The following is a 20,428-nucleotide window of genomic DNA, read 5'->3' as shown; positions in this document are numbered from 1 at the left end:
TCAATGCTATCCTGTCTTGCAAACTCATCATGATTTTGGACCCAAAAACGCTTTGTACACTTGCAATATAACACATAACTATTTCATTAGAGTCTCGGCATGCTGTGATGATGCAATCAGTAGGGAAGACAGGCTCACGTTTGTGGAGCGGCGTTCGCTACCCTAGCGGAGAGAGGGCAAAGCCCCGGTCGCTCAGACGGCCCACGCTTGGTGAGTTTTCCCGTTGCGCGCGGGAAAAGCGTGTTCATTGGAGCGCTTATCTCGCATTTGCACGCTATGGGAAGTGCTCCTTCGTATTCTGGAAAGCACACACACTACTGCTGCATTGTGAGCTGCTACAAACGTTTAAACATGATGAAGACCTGAAAACTGCCCGTCAAGTTTTACCGTTTCCAATGCGAGCAGTGCGAGAAGCAAATGCGTTAAGAGTGGATTATGGCAGTTCGCCCATACTCCACGGTCTCGTTACTTTGAAAATTTTTTGTCTTGTTGAGTACTGCAAACTATTATTTAACTGAAACAACCGTGATTGCCGGACTCATGATAAAAGAAAGCGTGTTTGTAAACTGAAACTACGGCAAATAGACAACCGCTGTACATTTCGTGATTGGGCTCTAGCTTTCCGAGACAACCATTGGTAGTGCGAAAGCAGTGGAGCTTGCTAGCTTAATACACTTAAAATACCGTATTGTGATTTGAAAAAGTGTTTTATTCAGGTTATGGCTGTAGACTTCTCGACGCCGCTCAGTGTAGGCAGATTTGTGCCTACACTGAGCGTTTATGCGTACAGGTCTTGCAAACAACACCCACGAACAAGTTAGCATGATGAGGTGTTGGGAGGCTAGGACCGGACTCATGAGCTCGATTCCCACAAACGTCAGCTGCATTTCCACGGGAGTGAAACGCAGTAACAGTGCGCTTAGATTTTGGTGCAAGAATGATAGACAGGACTCGTTGGAGTTGCATATTTTAAGTGTACGGTTTTATGATGCTCAGTGCAAACAGTTCCGATGGAGGCGGAAATGTTGTAGGCCCGTGTGCTCAGATTTGGGTGCACGTTAAAGAACCCCAGGTGGTCGAAATTTCCGGAGCCCTCCACTACGGCGTCTCTCATAATCATATGGTGGTTTTGGGACGTTAAACCCCACAAATCAATCAATCAATGCTCAGTGCAAACAGAAGTGACGCTTGGTGTGTGTCCCCCGTTTTTCAGTTGTCGTTCTGCCGTATACACTTCAAATTGATTTATTTGTGGGGTTTAAGGTCCCAAAACCACCGTTTGATTATGAGAGACGCCGTAGTGGAGGGCTCCAGAAATTTTGACCACCTGGGGTTCTTTAACGTGCACCCAAATCTGAGTACACGGGCCTACAACATTTCCGCCTCCATCGGAAATGCAGCCGCCGCAGCCGGGAATCGAACCCGCGACCTGCGGGTCAGCAGCCGAGTACTTTAGCCACTAGACCACCACGGCGGGGCATACACTTCAAATAAATTTAGGCGCACGTTAAAAAAAAAAACCTCAGGTGGCCGGAATCAATCTGGGGTCTTAGACCATGGCATGCCTCCTAATGATATGTTGGTTTTGGCACGTAAATTATTACGTCCTTGCATGCGCCCGAGCCGTGGGTGATATACAGCGGCTGCTACACTCCAAAAAATATCGTGTAAAAAGGGTGTTTTTTTTTGTTACACAACAATAGTCGTCATCAGGCTTGCGCGCGCTTCTTTTCTTGAAAACTCGGCGCTGGCCGCTTTCCTATTGAGAATGCAATGTAACCCTGATAATGGCCATGTCGATCGTGACCGGAATGTACCGGGAACGGGGCGATAGCGCAAGGACTGAACGCAATATAGATGACGATTATTGTTGTGGGACAAAAACCCTTTTTTTACTCGCTCTTTTTTTAGAGTGTGTGAAAATGAGCTGAAAAAAAAAGAACCAAGGCGTATGCAAAATTTTCGATGGCTTCGCGATATTTGACGCGGTTATCAGGGGTAAATCTTGGCTTAATTAAAAACATGCTTGATTGTCACAGGTTTCGTTGATTAGGGAGGCGATCGCCGGGCTAATTTGAAGGGCTGAAGTATCGGCCCCCCGAACTGCTTCACGAAAGCGCGGACAATATAAAAGTGGTCCTATTTGGCGCGCCAGCGGACGCCAGCTGTGGTCCGAAGAACGAGTAAGAGCCGAGAGTTGATAAATAAAACAAAATTATATTCTCAAATATGGCAGATCAAACGATACACAATAATGCACACTCGACAATAGTTGAATAAGATATGTCACCAATCAAACAACGTACTACACAGTACAATCAGCTACACTCGAAACAGCGAACACAAACAACAATACGCGCTACAATGCAATCACACGCATCGAACAAGCAAGTCACTTAAAGTCTAAAGAGTTCGAAAACTTATTAAGTCCAAAGTCCTTAGAACAAAGTCTGAATGGTACTCTTCCAAGAATCACTCACTCAAAGTCCAGCACTGTTGTCGTTCCGCTGGCCCCGAAGTTTCTCTTCCAGAAAACCTCGCGTCTTCAATTGGCCACTCTCCACACTCTAAAGTGCCAACCACTGGCACGCGTATGCACGCGCCTACGCGTCAAAAGCGTCTAGTCGCGCGTGTGAAGGAAAAGGGTGCGCAACTACTGTCACGCGTCGACCGCGTTGACGCCCACGCGTCCAAGGCCGATGCAAAATGTTGCTTGATCTTTTGGCTTAGAACTGTCCTAGTTGAGCACAGAACGGCACGTTCTCAACTGAAGCGGGTTTGTATGTTTTAGAGGATATAAGAACACGTTGAAAAGTTGATAGGGCTTCACGCACCACAGTTTGAACTATTTTAGAAGTAATTTACATCCCAGTGCCCAAAGTAACCACAGCGGTATGCACCAGAAATCAACATCGGTGCGTGTGCCGCTCCCACGAATGAAAATTCGCGTCTAGGATACTGTACGTCTATCATAGGCGTGTGCAAGGTTCTCCTTAAGGGGGGGAGGGCAAAAGTTTCTCGCAGTGCCCCCTCCCTCTTCCCATAACAGGGAAGGGCTGACTTTGCGCCCCCTCGATATGAAAGTGACATTAAGCCCCCCCCCCCCGTCCTCTCTCGGTGAATGAGGCGGCGGCTGCCCCCCTAATCAGATTTATAAAATACCGGGTTCCTATACCTGCACTACCAAATTTACAAATAATATCGTGAATATGCTGGTGCCTTCAGTACATTTACACTTCATATTTTATAGCCTTCAGCCTAATAATCACGCCTGAAACTTCATGATCTGACAGATTTAAGTCATCAGACTACATTTGAAGCCAGAGTAGCAGGCTTTCAGCTGATGTGTGTGTTAGAAATATCCTCTAATGCAATAAAGCACACCTGGTTCTTATTGTTACAACAGATATTGGTCATAAGATAGGAACCAAATACTGTATACCCTTCCTTTGGGCATTTTCGATAGTCGAAATGTGCTCTAATGCAACTAACTGTGCCTGACACTTCATGATGTGACAGATATCGATCATAACATTGCAACTGAACCCTGTATAGAAGACTTCTGGACGTTGTCTTTAGTCAAAGTATTCTCTAAAGCGACAAATCACACACAACTGTTCATGAAGTCACAGATATTGGTCATCATATTGGCACTTAACCCGTATGGTAGACTTCTGGACGTTGTTTTTAGTCACAGTATTCTCTAAAGTGACAAACCGCACTCAACTGTTGATGAAGTCACAGATATTGGTCATAATATTGGAACTGATCCCTGTATGGAATACCTCTCGACGTTGTCTTTAAACAAAGTATTCTCTAAAGTAACAAACCACACACAACTATTCATGAAGTCAAAGATATTGGTCATAATATGGGAAATGAACAGCTAGGGAATGGAACAGAATAGAAGACTTCTGAATGTTGTCTTTAGACAAATTATTCTCTAAAGCGACAAATCGAACTCAACTGTTCATGAAGTCACAGATATCGGTCATAATATTGGAACTGAATCCTGTATGGAAGACTTCTGGACGTTGTCTTTAAACAAAATGTTCTCTAAAGTGACAAACCGCACTCAGCTGTTTATAAAGTCACATATATCAGTCATAATATTGGAACTGAACCCTGTATGGAAGACTTCTGGTCGTTGTTTTTAGTCACAGTATTCTCTAAAGTGACAAACCACACTCAACTGTTCATGAAGTCACAGATATCGGTCATAATATTGGAACTGAACCCTGTATAGAAGACTTCTGTACGTTGTTTTTAGTCACAGTATTCTCTAAAGTGACAAACTGCACTCAACTGTTCATGAAGTCACAGATATCGGTCATAATATTGGAACTGAACCCTGTAAAGAAGACTTCTGAACATTGTCTTTAAACAAAGTGTTCTCTAAATTGACAAACCGCACTCAACTGTTCATGAAGTCATAGATATCAGTCATAATTTTGGAACTGAACCCTGTATGGAAGACTTCTGGACGTTGTCTGCAGTCGAAATGTTCTCCAATGCAACAACCCACACCTTACTCTTCATGATGTGACGAATTTAGGTCATGAGGCTGTAAGTTTGTCCTGTGTGGAGGGCTTTCGAATGATAAGCGTATTGGAAATATCCTCTAATGCAAGAGACCGCACCTGGCTCTTAATGATACAACTGATACTGGTGATAAGAATGGAACGAAACACTACGTAGAATGCCTTTGGGCATTTTTTGTAGTCAAAGTACGCTCTAACTGTACCTGAAACTTTCACGATAAGACAGATATTGGTCATAGGACTGCAACCGAACCCTGTTTGGAAGACTTCTGGATGGTGTCTGTAGTTATAGTATTCTCTAAAATGACAAACCGCACCCAACTCTTCATGAAGTCACAGATATCGGTCGTTATACTGGAACTGAACCCTGTATGGAAGGCAGCGAAAATGTTGTTCAATGCAATGAAACACACCCGACACTTGATGATGCAACAGATATTAGTGATAAGACTGGAAGCGAGCGCAGCATAGAACACTTTTGGATGGTATATTTATTTATTTTCAAATATGGCAGCCCAATGTGAGACTACTGCAGGAGTGATGTACATGTGTACAAAATGAAACCATTTAAACAATAATATCACATTAAGTGTGCCTACATAAATAAATATCACTACCCCCTGAGTGCACCCCAGTAAAAAATTAGAGAAATAGAACATTATTATGATACAAGTGCCTCCAAAAAGTCAGACACACTGGTATCATGAACCAAACCATGTAGATCATTTCAGTGTTTGATAACTTTATTTGAACGTGTTAGAGAGCGCTACAAATGGCTTCTAAGCTGCATTGTGAATGCAGATCAGTGCTGTGTTGAAAGTTTCTGCATATTGCTGGTAGTTTAAATATTTTTTAAGATCTACGAATTGCATCTGACACTTCTTGATGAGACAGATATTGGTTTCGAGATTGCAGCCAAGCACTGTGTAGAAGGCTTTCACACGTCATCAATAGTCAAAATACCCTATATTGCAATGAAGCATGCCCAGAGCTTTTGATGGGACAGATACCGGTCATAGGATTGTACCAGAGCACCGAACAGAAGTTTTGGCAAGTTTTCCAACATAGCTATATTGAATATTTTGATGTTTTGAATATGCTTAAGTGCATGCATATATTGTCCAAGTTAATGCGTATACTAAAAAAACTGAACAGAAATGAAGCAGTGCTTCGAAATGCATACAAAGATTCAATGTTTGAAACCATGTAATAATATCTTCAGCTCATTAAAGTCTGGAGGAACAAATATATACATGCACAGTTCTGAAAGGTCTCATAAGTCACTTGAGGTACTTTTTGCACTTCTACACAAAGTGCAGTACAGTAATAGTTCACCTTCATTCATTCTGTGCATACATGTGGTGACCTTATGTTCCTAGTATCGTGTCATTGTGCAGCTGATTTGAAATCATGCGCTTCTCACAAGATTTTCAGATATCTCTCCAGCTGTAAACAAAACGCGTGTTATAATATAGTAAACTGTAAAACGACGGAGAAGCGCCATTGTATGCTTATAGCTATGAGTATAAGAATGAACTATAAATTAAGAGTGTGTGTGTTAGAATGCCTCCAAACAACGTATGTGCTATTAAGCGTGACAGAGAAGCAGAACAAACGAGAAGTGAAATAGCAGGCAATACCAGCAAAACGTAATCATGCAATATCTTTTTTCGATAACCACAGCAACACACGTTCGAGTTTCTGTCTTGTACATGAATGGACATGAGCTCGCTGACAGCTGAATGTGTCAGCGTCGCTGGTAGCCGATACGAAATCACATCACACGGCTACCAACCCGCGCACGCTTGTCATTAGCTTGGCAACACACGAAAACAGTGTGCACCGAAGCCAACGAATGTTTCAGCGTCATACAATTCGCGAATACACTTGTATAAGTACGTACGATTTCACATCACCGAAATGTGCTGGCTAGTGCGAGGTTCGCTTTCAGCGATGATGAATACCGATGTTGAAAACAAACACAGTGCCGATAAAAACTCCTCCGTATACACTACGCGATGTTTCGGGCGTCGTATATGTTCAGTCGATGTTTTTCGCATGTTCTGGTTCATACGAACTCGACGGTAGAGGCCTACGCTGGATGCAGATGACACCGCTCTGAATTGCCTCCGCGGTAGGCGGGTGCTCACTCTGAAAGCTTCAAAACTCCGAAGTGTGTTTACACTCGTTTTCAGCACAGAAAATCACAGATCAAAAAGCACAGGAACACCGATATCCTCCAGTGGTCTGTACGATGTTTTCGCTCGGCCGACGATCGCCCTCAGGACCAGCGCAAGCCAGCCGGCCGGAATTCGCTGGATTTGTCGGCGTCACTCAAACTCGGCATGAAACCACGTCACGCTGGTAGCACTCGAAGTCGTTCGTCGTGTCGTTGTCGTTCTAAATTACGAAGCACTCATTCAGGAAAGTTTGGAGTAGTTTCCGTGCTTGCTTCCAGCACTCGGCCGTGCCTTCGAAGCGGCTGCCTTTACGCACAGCATTCAGGGTCATCGCGGCCTCTGGTTGGTTGGCGCCGCTGTACGCGTGGCAAAAATATCAAGCCCGGCTTGATCCCTCGCGCCTCCTCGCGTATGCCCCTCCGACGACGACGTCGAGAGGCACATTTGACGCTTTTGACGCGTAGACGCGAGCATACGCGTGCCAGTGGTTGGCACTTAAGGCAAAATTACCCGAAAAAGGAGTAACGGAGCCCAGTAGGCGAGCGCGATGAACGGATAGACCGTTGAGGAGCAACCACAGAGGGAAGCGTGCCACGTGCAAACCACTTGGACTCCAAACACGCTCCAAAGGGATGAACCGTGCACTCGGGGATTGGTGGTGGTGGTAGTGGTTAGAAGATGAGAAAAGGCACCTAATTTCTGCAAACCGGTCGGGAGCACGGTGCAGTGTCTACCCCCCCCCCCCCCCCCCCCGGAGGATTGCAGGCAGTGTTCAAAGCGTTGCCAAGGTCACTAGCCGTCCTCCTCCTCTACTGGCTCAGCCTTTCCCCGTATTTCGCTGGTGGCGGTTCGCGTTGCGTCACGCTCGGAGTGCTCGACCACGGCCGCCTGAATTCGACGATCTGGGAGTTACGACGTGGTGCTTGTGTCTACGCTTGGATGAGCGTGGGCTGCTGCTTTTACGTTTCGCTGCACCCATGAAGTCTGGAGCAAGTCTCGACACGTCACCACGCCGCGCTGTATATCTCTGGCTTCGAGATAGTCACGACCAACACACGACAGAAGTAGTTGGGAAGGCCAACACGGTGGCCGAGAAGAAAACAGGCCTATCGGATATATACTTCAGTCCGACTCAGGGCAGAAATCAGCGCTGGATTTTTTCGCAAGTAGGTTATCATTCATCATTCTACTCTTCGCGTGTGCGATACGGATCGTGCTTGCCGGCAACGGACTCGGTCGTGTTGTATATCGCACGCACGAAATGCACCACGAAGGTCAGATTGGGCGTCTGCCATTCGCCTGTGCTTTGCAACCGCCTGGAAATTGACCGCCATTGCCGTCGGCCTCCCGTGCGCTCACTCATCGAGTGCTCGCCTGTCTGACAATATTGGACTGACGATATTGGGCTGAGACCTCGTCGCTGTGTTGGGAGTCGTCGAAAACACGTTACGGGCTCTCGTAACGAACTTGGTTGTAGTATGTCGCACGCTGTAAGTGCACCAGAACACGCTGGCGGGGCTTTCGCTGGCGTCGGAACTCAGTGAAAATTGGTCGTCATTGCAGTTGGCTTTCCCGTCAGTCGGTCGCAAGCAGCTCGGCGCCGTCCGTCGGCCGTGGTGGCGGACTCGCGTTTGCGTTTCACTGGCTCGAGTTTGTGGAAAACAGCCGCATTACCGTCGATTTCTTTGGCGCTAGCTCCAAATCAGCTCAGCGATGTTCGTGGCGGCGGCCAAGCGTACGCTCCCTGTCCTTTTCGAAGTTCGCTGGTGGCAGACACTCCACGTGCAGCACCATGTTTGGTCTCGCGTTCACTTGCTCGAGCTGAACGACGTCGCTCGCTTAGGACTCGCCGAATTGTTGGCGGCACGGTGGTTCGCGGAGTTGTGGCTGTGGCCGCCGCTCCTAAGCTGTTGTGCTAAGGGGATCGAAATGAGTCTGACGATGTGTGACATCACGGTGAAATTATTAGCATGTCATACCTCACGTATGTTTTTATTTCACCTTGCAGGTACTTCTCATATGCATTCCTATTCATCCTCTGTCACGTGTGACTCACTATTTTGCATACTTATTGTGCAGCCGAGTTCACACACCGTGCTGAAGGCTGTGTGCGCTGGCGTCGGCGATGCCTGTCATTAATCTCTTTCGTCAGAGAAGGTTCAGAAAGACCTTGCGAGATGTGAAGGTAAAGTGATTTGTGTGTCATATTTTACACGCATGTTTCATATTAACTTGCACGTACTTGTCATATGCGTGCACCTTCATATTCTGTCACGTGTGTCTAACTATTTCTACTATCTTATTTAGGCACAGCCATGGGAACACAACAGGCAGAAGGCTGCGTACGCTGGCGTCTGCAATGCCTGTCATTTATCGCTTCCGTCGAAAGAGCTCCACAAGGAGTAAAGACAACGAGACTGGACTTGTACACTTCACCATGAATTCCCTTAAAAGAATGGAGAAACTTGATGTGTATATAAAAAATGAAAGATTTCGATGTCTCACTTTTGTCTTTCGTTGTTGCCGTGACTGCGAAAGCAGTTACACATAGGTGGCTAACCACTTTTTCGCGTGTTCTTTTCTGCGCTATACGCGGTTTTCTAGCATTGATGCCTGAGCTGCACGGGAACTTTCTTTCTTTGCTTTCCTGATGTTATACAGGAAAGCAGAACTGCTCAATAATATTTTGTATATCTTACAATTCAATATAGTTGAAGTAAACGTCTTATAACCATAGCTAGTCTTCACACTGCATTATGGGACATTGAGTGATATAGGACATTGAGTGATCGTGCGTCGGCAGAATGACGGGGGGGGGGGGGTGCTGCGGTGTGATGCGAAAAAAAAAACGAACACTATATAAGAAGGACACAACCTATATAAGCCATCAAAGAACTAAATGCTTGCTTTGGTCAGTATTTTTGATTGCCCTTCCAAAGCTGGGAAGATGTATACGCTGCAGCGCAAAAACCTTGCAAGGCAGTGTGTGCCCAAAAGTATCTCTTGGTCTTGGCTTCTCCGTCGGTCCTGTGCAGGCATGTTGGCGCTGAACCACTCAATGAAGAAGCACGTCCGCGGCCGCTTCTTAAAGAAGTCGTCCGGGGACTTGGGCCTCTACTCGCTCACCCGGCTGTGGGCGGAGCCATCGTTCGACGCACCGTCCCAGCTTTGGAAAGCCGTGTCTCAGCAGAGTTTCAAGGTATTTGTCTTACTAGATCAACCCATAAAGCATCATCACCACCAGTATAAATACGCTCACTGCAGGACTAAAGCCTCTCTCATGTTCCGCCAGTAAACTCGGTCATATGCTTGCTGCTGCTAATTTATGCCCGCAGACTCCCTAATCTCATCTGCTCTCCTAACTTTCTGGCTCCCCTCCCCCTTGGAATCCAGTCTGTGATCCTTAAGGACCGTAAATCATATTTAGTTGTAATATCACTCTGCACCATTGAGTTATGCAAGGCCTTGTCGATCAACCCCAACATAATCGGACATAACTTTTGATATATTTGATTTGGTGTTTTGTAACACGCACGGTATGCTTATCAAACACTGTTACAGAAGGCGATGAAATGGATGGCTTGATAATTTTGTGCATTCGACTATTTGGTGCGCACGTGCGCCCATTAACCTTATTACTCTTCCCGGCTCTATGAACTTTCTATTTCTCTTTCCTTCACTCCAAAATAGGTATAGCCAACCAAGCGTTTTTCGCATCATACTAATCCTGCCTTATATATCTTTCACATATTTTTCTCTCTATCTCTGCGCTCTGTGATAGGTCAAGCCCGTGGCGCAGCATGTAACATGCTTCGCCCTAATTATGCATTCCATCGTTATTCTCCCGTTATACACAGTTTTCGCGCTCACTCGCAGGATGCCCTTCGCTTTTGTGAACTACATGCTGGGTACAACGTCTTGTGAAAGATAATGAATGTCTTAATTTGGTTCACATATTCGAAGCTGATGTGCCTACTCAGTTTTATTCAAGTTGCGGTGTTTCGGTGCGTTTCCTTATATTTCGAGGAAGGCCAGGCAGTCGTCATCATTATCATCATCATCATCATCATCATCATCATTGTCGTCGTCGTCGTCATCATCATATTCATGGTCGTCGTCATCATCATCATCACCATTCACTTGACCTTTAAGGGCTCCTTAGGGGCATTACATAAAGGGGTAGAACATTTTACTGAATACAGAAAAAACAAAAAAAAAATAAGAAAGTAGTACTAATACATGAGCAATACTTTTGCAGGGTCTGAGAACAGACGTAAATAAATATGCTTATACAGATATAAAAACATGTGCGCACCAATTTACACACACAAGAGCACGAAATACAGTGACGGTGGTTAGTGGGCCTCCAAGTTTTAAGTGAGCAGTTAGTAGCGGTGTGAATGCGCACTAGTCATGCTCCGTGACTATGGCTTCCGGTTACATTCCTTGATGGCGACAGGAAGAAACGAATTGTTAAATACAGCGGTCCTACGGAAAGGATGCTGCAGGCTTCGAGAATTAAATAGCCGCCGAGAGTAGCGGGTGGGAGAAAGTAAAAAAGAGCCGTGCAATTCACGAAAAAAATAATATAATTTATAAAATAAACAAAGCCTAGAAAACATATATCTGTCAGCTAGATTCTGCAAGTCTATCGAATCCATAATCAAAGTGATGCCTGATGAGTGATTGTAATTGGACGTGATAAACCGGGCAGCTATATTCTGAACGGATTCCAACATATTAATTAGATAGGTTTGGTGAGGGATCCAAATGGAAGACGCTTATTCGAGCTTCGTACGAACTAAGGTTATGTACGCAATTTTACAAACTGTAGGAGGTGATAGGAATAAAGTTCTTCGGACGTAACCAAGCTTTTTCGATGCGTCAGCAAGTAAGTGTGTCACGAGATTCGACCATGTGACAGTGTGAGAAATGAGCACGCCAAGGTATCTGTAATTGTCGACATATGCCAGCTTCATTGAATTTAAATTGTAGACGTATTCCGATTTAGACTGCTTGCAAGATACGCGCATGACTTTGCATTTGGAAACATTGGTCTGCATCAACCACATTGATCACCAGCTATCAAGCATAGGTCATTTTGTAGAATTTCGTGATCTTGAGGGGTGGTTATTCGGAGATAAAGGACACAGTCGTCCGCAAATAATCAAATTGATGATAAAATTCCTGATGGTAGATCGTTCACATATATAAGGAAGATTAAGAGGCCGAGCACAGACCCCTGAGGTACACCGGATTTAACAGAAGCAGGAGTGGAATGAAGACCGGCAATGTCAGTGGGCAGAGATCAATGCCTTAGGAAGCATAGGGTACACGACAGGGTTAAAGGATCCAAGTTCACACTACAGAATTTCTTTGTTAGTCGTTGATGAGCAACACGATCGAAGGTTTTAGAGAAGTCAATGTATATGGTGTTGGTTTGAAATAGAGAATCTAAGTTATGTTGGAGGTCTGTAGTGAATTCGAAACGCTGAGTTTCGCAGGACAAACCAGGTCGGAAGCCGTCCTGATTTTTTAAGAAGAATTGGTTATTATTGAGATAATGGGCAACCTGCAAATAAATAATGTGCTCGAGGATTTTGCAGGCAATGCGTGTAAGTGAAACAGGGTGATAATTAGATAGGTTTAACGGTCATCTGATTGGAACACTGCAGAGTTGTCTTGGCTACCCTCCAGTCCGCAGTTATGGTATACCTTCGGAAAGAGACTGAGAAAAGATGATTTGCCGAATGTGGCTAGTAATAGCTCCAGTAGATTTTAGTATCTTTGCCGGAACGTTATCAGGACTAGGGGCACTCGATGTTTTGAGTTGGTTTATAATTTTAGGATACCATGAGCATTTATGGTGACGGGTGCCATCTGGGGAAAAGCATACCCGGAGGCTTACGGAATATTGCCTGGGGGCCCATTATTAGAGACAGAGGAAAAGTGAGAATTCATCAAGTCACAGCGCTGCTGGGTTGGCACCGGTGAGCCATCAGGCTTGCATAGTGGAATGTTATGCGATAAATTGTTCGGGTTGATAATATTTCAATACTTATTTGGTTTGTCGCAGATGATTTTTAGGATATATTCTTGGTAATACTTTTCTTAGCTTTTTTCAGCGTGCTACCATATTTCCGAAGGCAAGTGAAATATTTGCCCATTTTGATAGATAAGTGCTACATTTTGTATCGCGGAAAAGGCGTTTCTTTTTTTTGTGAGGGTTCTTTCACGGATATTGTATACCAACGACTATCATCGTCACAGCGAACAGACACAAGCGGAACGTATTCTTCTGTTAGTGTCAAGACCTTTTGCTAATACAGAAGCCAGTTCTGTTGTAAACTTCCGATGACGGCCATTTCAGATAAGAAACCGTAAAAGCTTTCAAATTTGGTAATGATTGCGTGGGCGTTGGCTTTGTTGTAGTCGCGTATGAGCTTCTTCTGCGGATTATGTCGAGGTACTGGAATAGAAAGGTTGAATAATATGGTGCGGCGATCACTCAGACCTTCTATACACGTAATCGAGGGAAACAGGTCGAGGGGAGGAGCGAAGACAAGATAGCGTATGTTGTCGCCACGAGTTGAAGTATTATTTACCTTCGCGGGGTTGAATAGGAGAGAGAGTTGAATGAACTCATTTGATAGCAGTGAAGGGGCCATAAGGATGACCCAGTCTATATCAAGACGAATAAAGTCCCCTCACAGAAAGAATTTCGCACGAGGAAATCGAGAGTTCAACTCAGCCAACGCCAAGAGCAGGTTATTGATAAGATGATCGCCACAGTCGGGAGGTCGATAACAGGTGACCAGTATAGGTTATTACCCGAGGCAACAGGCATATTAATGCAGAGCATTTCATAGCTGCTGGTAACATTTACCTTATAAAAGAGAATTCCTACTTCGGTATTGTTGTCATCACTTCTATATTAAGTTACTTCTATATTAAAAATAAACAAAAACTGGCAGATACCACGTACAGTGGGAATAAATGATTTGTGAGCCATGACTGATGGATAGATGGTAAAACTATTTCGTCAGAAAGCAACTGCGGATGATTCCATGTTAGATGGCCATCAACCCAAGGTTGGCGGCGACCTGTGTGGCCCACTCCACGACCCTTAACTGGACGACTGGGTCTGAGCTGGTCAGCACAGCCTCCCAGTGCTCAATAGAGGGATCACGCATAATATCCACCGGTGGCGGCACTATGCTACATTCCCAAAGTATGTGATCATATGTTGCCACAGCCTGACACCGTTTGCTTTGCGGCTTTCTCTCCTCCGGGTATATTTTGTTCAACACGTAAGGATTGGGAAAAGATCGCGTCTGCAGTTTTCTCCAGACGCATTCCTGCGCCTTAGTCAACCTCTTGTGCGGATGCGGATAAAACCTCCGCTCTAGTTTATAATGACTCGTTATGTCGCGAAAGGACACCAGCCCATCTCTCGCGGACTTCCCCAGAGCTGGCGGCTCACCTACCCGGCTGACGAAACCTCGAGCATTCATAGCTCAGGCCGACCTCTCTACCTTTCTGTAAATAAATTCTCTCTCTCTCTCTCTCGAGCAGTCAGGTTAGCCGCCTCGTTCCCAGGGTTCCCAGAGTGTGCTGGTACCAAGACAATTTTCATTTCTCGAATTTCTCGTCCCGTGGCCCCATGCAGAAATCGTGCGGCGGTCGCCGATAATTTTGCCCCTCGCCAGATTTTGGATGGCTGTCTTTGAATCACTGAGAATCAAGTCCGACTGCGAATTAGTTATAGCTAGCGCTATTGACGCTTCTTCTGCAGTTTCTGAGGATCGGGTTTTGACCAATATAGAGGCGACCAAGCGTCCCCGCCTGTCCACCACCACAATCACAAAAGCGTCTTTGTCCTTATATTCCGCAACATCTGTATAGACTGCCGCTTTGTACTCGCCGTAATCAACGTGTAAAGCTCTAGCTCTTGCCTGCCTGCGCTGCGTATGGTGAATCAGATGCATATTTTTGGGCAATGGTTTTACGTACAGGGCCTTGAATTTTAGTGTCCCCAGTGGGAGCCTCTGTTCCAATGCCAATTCTTTCCATTATGATCCTGCCCGCTTTGGTTGTCGAAAGCCTAGCGTGCTGCATCACCAGATGCGCCTCCCATAATTCATCCAGGGTGTTGTGCACCCCTAATTTTCAAAGCCTTTTTGTAGGTGCGTTGTTAAGCAACCCAAGCCCTGCCTTGTAAGCTTGCCGGATCATAGCCTCAACCTTGCCTTTTTCTGCGGCATCCAACTTCATATAAGGTGTCGCGTAAGTAATCCTGCTGAGCACAAACGCCTGTACCAGCTTACAGAGTTCTTTTTCTTTAACCCCGCTCTTATGGTTAGTGATTCTTCTGATTAGCCTGATAGTAGCATTGACCGTGGTCTTAAGTTTTTCAATGGCCACCCAACTATGACTGAGGAAAATGTATGTCACTTTAAAATCACTAACCTGTTACGAGGCGGACAATTATCATGTTTGGGATGAAGGCGAAAATGTTGTAGGCCCGTGTGCCCAGATTTGGGCGCGCGTTAAAGAACCCCAGATGGTCAAAATTACCGGAGTGGTCCACTACGGCGACTCTCATATTCATGCGGTGCATGTGGTAGTTTTGAGACGTGAAACCTCAGATATAAATCAATTATCATGTTTGGACATGTCATTTAACTTCCTCGTCTATTCAAGTCACGTGATATCAAATTTGTACATGTGGAGCTGGAGAAACGGCCGCGAGCGTGCTATAAGCGTAGCATGTTGACATGTTCTACATGACATTCATGTCATAATTATCATTTTTAGACATGTCGTTTACGTTCGTCGTTTACCTACATCACGTGATACCAAATTTGGTATATGTGGAGCTAGAGAAATGGCCGCGAGCGCGCTAATAGCGTAGCATGTTGACATGTTTTACATGACATGCATGTCATGATTGTCATGTTTGGGCGTGCCATTTACATTGGTGGTCTATTCACTTCATGTGATCACGTAATACGAAATTTTGTATATGTGAAGCTAGCGAAACGGCCACGAGTGCATCATGAGCGTGGCGTGTAGTCATGACTTACATTACATGCATGTCATGAATTCTTCGTTAGTGTCTCTCGCTAACGTTCGCCATGCAGTCGTGTAAATCAATCCAGTTTTGCAATATGTCATGGGAACGAAACCACCGCAAGAGCAGCAAGATCAGTAATTGTAAATCATAATATTCATGACATACATATCATGATTTTCATGTTATGACTAGTCACTTATGCTCGTAATACAGTGATGTTATGCCATACTAATTTTGGTATCGATACCATTATCAAAACGGCCAGGAGAGCCAAAAGTCGTAGGTGGAGATAGATAAATAGATAGATAGATAGATAGATAGATAGATAGATAGATAGATAGATAGATAGAAAGATAGATAGATAGATAGATAGATAGATAGATAGATACGCTGGAAGTCGCCGAAGTTCGCTAAGAAATGTTTCGCATTTATTAATTCCTGGAGTTTAACGTACCGAAATTGCAACAAGATTTCAAGGGACGCTGTAGCGGGAGACTCCAGAAATACTGACCATGTGCAGTGCACGTAAATCGAAATGCACGAGCTTTTTGCGCTTTGTCTCCACTGAAGGGTGGTCGCTATGACCCGAATACGATCCCGAGACCTTTTGGTCAGTAATTGAGAACAATAATCACTAGATTATGGTGGCTGGTAACAAAAAAGAATAGGAAGAAAAAGCGTGTGTACAGTAAACGCTCTGCATTGTTTGGCTTTCTGTTAAAGCGCATTTCGATCCCAGTATTCCACTAAACTCGCCAGATTGAAACTGCCTACTTAAGTCAAAAGAAGCAGCCATCGCGAGCACCCGGTGACAGCTCCATTGGTGATTTGTATTTAAATAAGTGATTTGTCACGTGAGTTATGATTCATATGGCGTAGCGCATCGCGACAGGGACCGAGAAGGTCGGCGCCGCATGTGTTTGCCCTTCTTTGTCCCTGTCGTGATGCGCTACGCCATAACTTTTATGAACACCAAACAACTAGCCCGGGCATGTCCCTTAGTGGGTTGTAAAATATTTAACACTAAACTGGCAAAGAATGAGGATGGATGAACGCGAATGTCTTGTAGTGATTTCTTCTTATGACTTGTCAATACTGAAGAGGTTTTGAATTCGCCAATTTATCGCGAATTCAGTATACACGACCTTTTACAGCGTGTTTATGGAGGCTTTTTTTTTCGCGATGTTCGAATAAACAACGGCGCAGCAAACTTTGACCAAGGAAACGCCCTCTCGGCACGCACGCGTGCAAGGGCGAAGCTTATGAGAGATGGACAAGTGGGGAGGTGATGTCACCATCAGGGTGAAGCCACCGCCTGGCGCAAAACCGGGCCGCCTGCATCGCCTGTCATCTCAGCTTGTTTACTTCGCCGTTGTGCCTTGTTTCTGCGGCGATCTGCTGCCTGGCGAAGCTTCAGTTCTGCCAGTTCGTAGGGATTTCTGTCCATTTGACCGTTCTCTTTTTCTGAATAAAAAATTTCGCCATCCGACATTCACTAGTTGTGTTTGTGCAAGGTTGCAGTAGACTCGTGTTGCCGACTTACTGCACGGCATATGGCTGCCGCAGCACTTACCGGGTCGTGATGAGGTCCCTTTTCACAAGTTTCATCGGGATTAGAAGATGGCTGCAAAATAGGCCGTGCAGTTAAAGAAATGATACTTCAAATCATAATCCACGGAGAGTGGGAAGGAACAGGGTTTAATCCCCTCGTCCCCCACCCCGCCCGGTGAAAACTGGTGGACTTTAAATAAAGCTCATTAATTCATTCATTCATTCATTCATTCAAACCTACGAGATGAAGCGCGCTGTGGCGGTCGCGAATCTGCCGAATCTCGAGGCAGCAGCAGCACTCCTCCTCTTTCCCCATTTGTACTCAGTGCGTGCATGAGCACCTATGGCAAAAACACGTGTACAAAGATATCAGTACACATAATCGAAATCAGTTACTGTACCCAACAGTCGCGTGTTTTTTTCTAGCGCAGCTAATTTATTGTTTGCATTATAACTGTATTATTACTGTAGCACTGGACAAAATTCAGTAAAAGCGATGGTGTTATAGAACAACAGAACTGCGATATATGAGCCGAAGTATTCCTGCGCAATTTTCAGCGCACTTCAGAGCACATATCCCCACTGCGGCAAGAGCGGAACCCGTCTGGCTTTTTTTTCTCGCGGTAGCATACTGACTCATCGCGTGCGCTGCAAACTACGACACTGACTGCATTAACGACAATGCACTCTGAGCTGCGAGATTCACGAACAGCTGATGTTCCTGCACGCTTCCCGCACCTAGCGTGGACCGTGCCAATATGCGGCTAAAAGCAAGTGCCGATGCTGCTCTGTGCTGTTTGTTAACGAATTTGATATCCACTAATACGCATATAATTAGTAACAGTTTATTACAGTGAAATTAAGCAGTGGCATGGATATTATACCTACCAGTATTTCTCCGACGCAAGTGAAGGTGGCCACTTTGGACTCGCTTTTTTTGTGCTACTTCAGTCGTCGCCCTTAAAGTGGCGACCAGCTCGAACATGTACGAATGTATACAGCGAACTCGGACCGACTTTCACATTTCGCCATACTTACAGCAACTACCTGATTCAAACAGATAAACACGGTATTGACTGCTAGCGAGCACAGGCAGCTGACCTCACATTCCTGACCATGAGGTCATGAAGCTTCGACCAATCACAGCGATGACGACAGCGGCACCCTTCTCTTGTTTTCGGCAAAATAAAGTGACTTGTGTCAGTTTCTGCAAATTTTTTACTTGATTTTTGAGTTTGCCGCACAAAATTTAGTATCATGGCACCATAATCTGGTTTTCTTTTTAAGTATATCAGTGTCCCTTTAGGAATTATCTATTGAACCTGCTTCTACGTTAAAGCAATGACAAAGCTGCCAAGCTGCTGACCCAAAGGTCGCGGGTTCTATCCCAGCCGTGGTGGTCGCAATACCATGGAGGCGAAGTGGTATGATGGAGGCCAACATTACTAGAACTTAGAGGCGAAGTGATATACCCGCGTACTGTCTGGTGTAAGTGCAGACGTTAGAAATTTCTGGAGCCTTACACTGCGACGTCACTCATAATCATATGTTATTTTTGGACGCGTCATCCAGGATAATATTATTATGTACACCAGGTGGCCTTTTTTTTTTTCACTCATATTGAGTGCAGACTGTCTGTGGCTATTGAAAAATCCGGTTCAAGCTATCCGAAAGGAAATGTTTTGTTTACAGTGTTTCCGCAAAACTCACTATCGGAATCACAAGAAGTTTAAATATTTCGCAATTGATAAGGCATGCACTATAAACTGGCTTTCAATGCTTTCGCTGTTCGCTAACTCTAGTTGAACAGCTAATGACGTACGCTCTTCAGAACGCTCAGGTTTAGGCAGGGAGCATGAGGGCAGCCAGATTTCTTTTATTCTTTGTGTGTGTGGGGGGGTGGGGAGGGAGGAGGGAGGTTCAACCATACTTCGTGCATGTTCACGTCGTGCGTTTGTATGTGTGCGTGTATGTATACGAAACCAAAATAAAAAATTGTCATGGGGGTCAATGCCCTGACACCCACCTCCCCTTGACTACGCCAATGTCGTTAGAATATTATTAGTAAAGCCTTCTATAGAATTTCACCATGATCTGAAACATATATCGTGCATGAACTTTAAGAAGAAAGTGTCCTTTTTTAAACATATGAGAGTCAGATGTGTAGCACTCTCTTCAAACTAAAGTCGCATTGACTCTCTTTTTCATAGTCGTACGTGTCACGACTGTTCAATAGAGAGTCAACATGGCTCTCTAAACAGAGTGCTTCACATGTGACTCCAGCATGTATAAAAAAAAAGAGTCAAACTTTATCTTGCAGTGCAATGTGCCTGTTTTGTTCGCTTTCTCGAAGGACTACTCGGGCCTCCACGAGCTGGAACTCGTGCCATGCGTTGCCGCGCCAGCACAGGACTACAGAATCCCTCCAGAGGACTTCTGCACGCCCCTCGAACCACTGAGGTATAAATTCAACTTCGCTTAAAATTCATATTTGAGGTCCTGATTTCGAGGCTGTTTCGATGCACCGATGTCCGTGTCCAGGTTGCTTTCTGTACTTTCCAACTTTTACCATCGCTGTAGGGCTGTAGAATATCGCTTTTCCTAGCAACTCCTAGTGTAGGAGCAACTTTTTGAAGGCTAAAGCCTTATATTCCTCATCAAACGCGAAAATGAATCGTCGGCATCCACGGCATCACCACGAATGATGCATTATATAGTTACACATGTTGGCGCCACCGTATGATGCCATCACGATGCCACATATTGCAAAATTTGTGACGTAACCAGGGCGTCATCACAACGTCGTTCTGACGTCACTATAGGTTGCGTTACATGACGACGTCATCACACGATATTGTCACTTTGCCAAAGATGGGCTGATCATAGAGGCATAGGGAAACTCCAAGCCACATCACAAAGTTTGCAATGACTCCAACCCTCGAGGAAGCGCTAAACCACTTAAAACCTTGTGGAGGGGGGCAGGGGAGTATGCATAGACCGACTTAGACAAAAAAATGAAAGCATGATAACTTTAGTCTTCGAGTAGTCTAATTTTCATGATAAGAGACCCTGTTAGCCGC

The 20,428-nt window shown here is 45.1% G+C and overlaps 1 protein-coding gene across 5 annotated transcripts in view; it reads left to right on the top strand.

Moving 5' to 3' along the window:
• LOC119162225 (extracellular matrix organizing protein FRAS1) overlaps positions 1 to 20,428 on the top strand; it is a 158,321-nt gene that overhangs the window by 101,062 nt on the left and 36,831 nt on the right. For all 5 annotated transcript variants that reach the window (XM_075879063.1, XM_075879062.1, XM_075879064.1 and 2 more), the window contains exons 12-13: positions 9,757 to 9,920; positions 19,702 to 19,808. In XM_075879063.1, coding sequence (XP_075735178.1) covers positions 9,757 to 9,920; positions 19,702 to 19,808 — 271 coding nt within the window. The remainder of the gene's footprint in view (positions 1 to 9,756; positions 9,921 to 19,701; positions 19,809 to 20,428) is intronic.

The sequence above is a fragment of the Rhipicephalus microplus genome, chromosome X (genome assembly GCF_043290135.1).
Source record: "Rhipicephalus microplus isolate Deutch F79 chromosome X, USDA_Rmic, whole genome shotgun sequence".
NCBI classification, from domain to species: domain Eukaryota; kingdom Metazoa; phylum Arthropoda; class Arachnida; order Ixodida; family Ixodidae; genus Rhipicephalus; species Rhipicephalus microplus.
The sequence above is the reverse complement of the archived record's forward strand: the minus strand, read 5'-3'. Positions and strand labels throughout refer to the sequence as shown.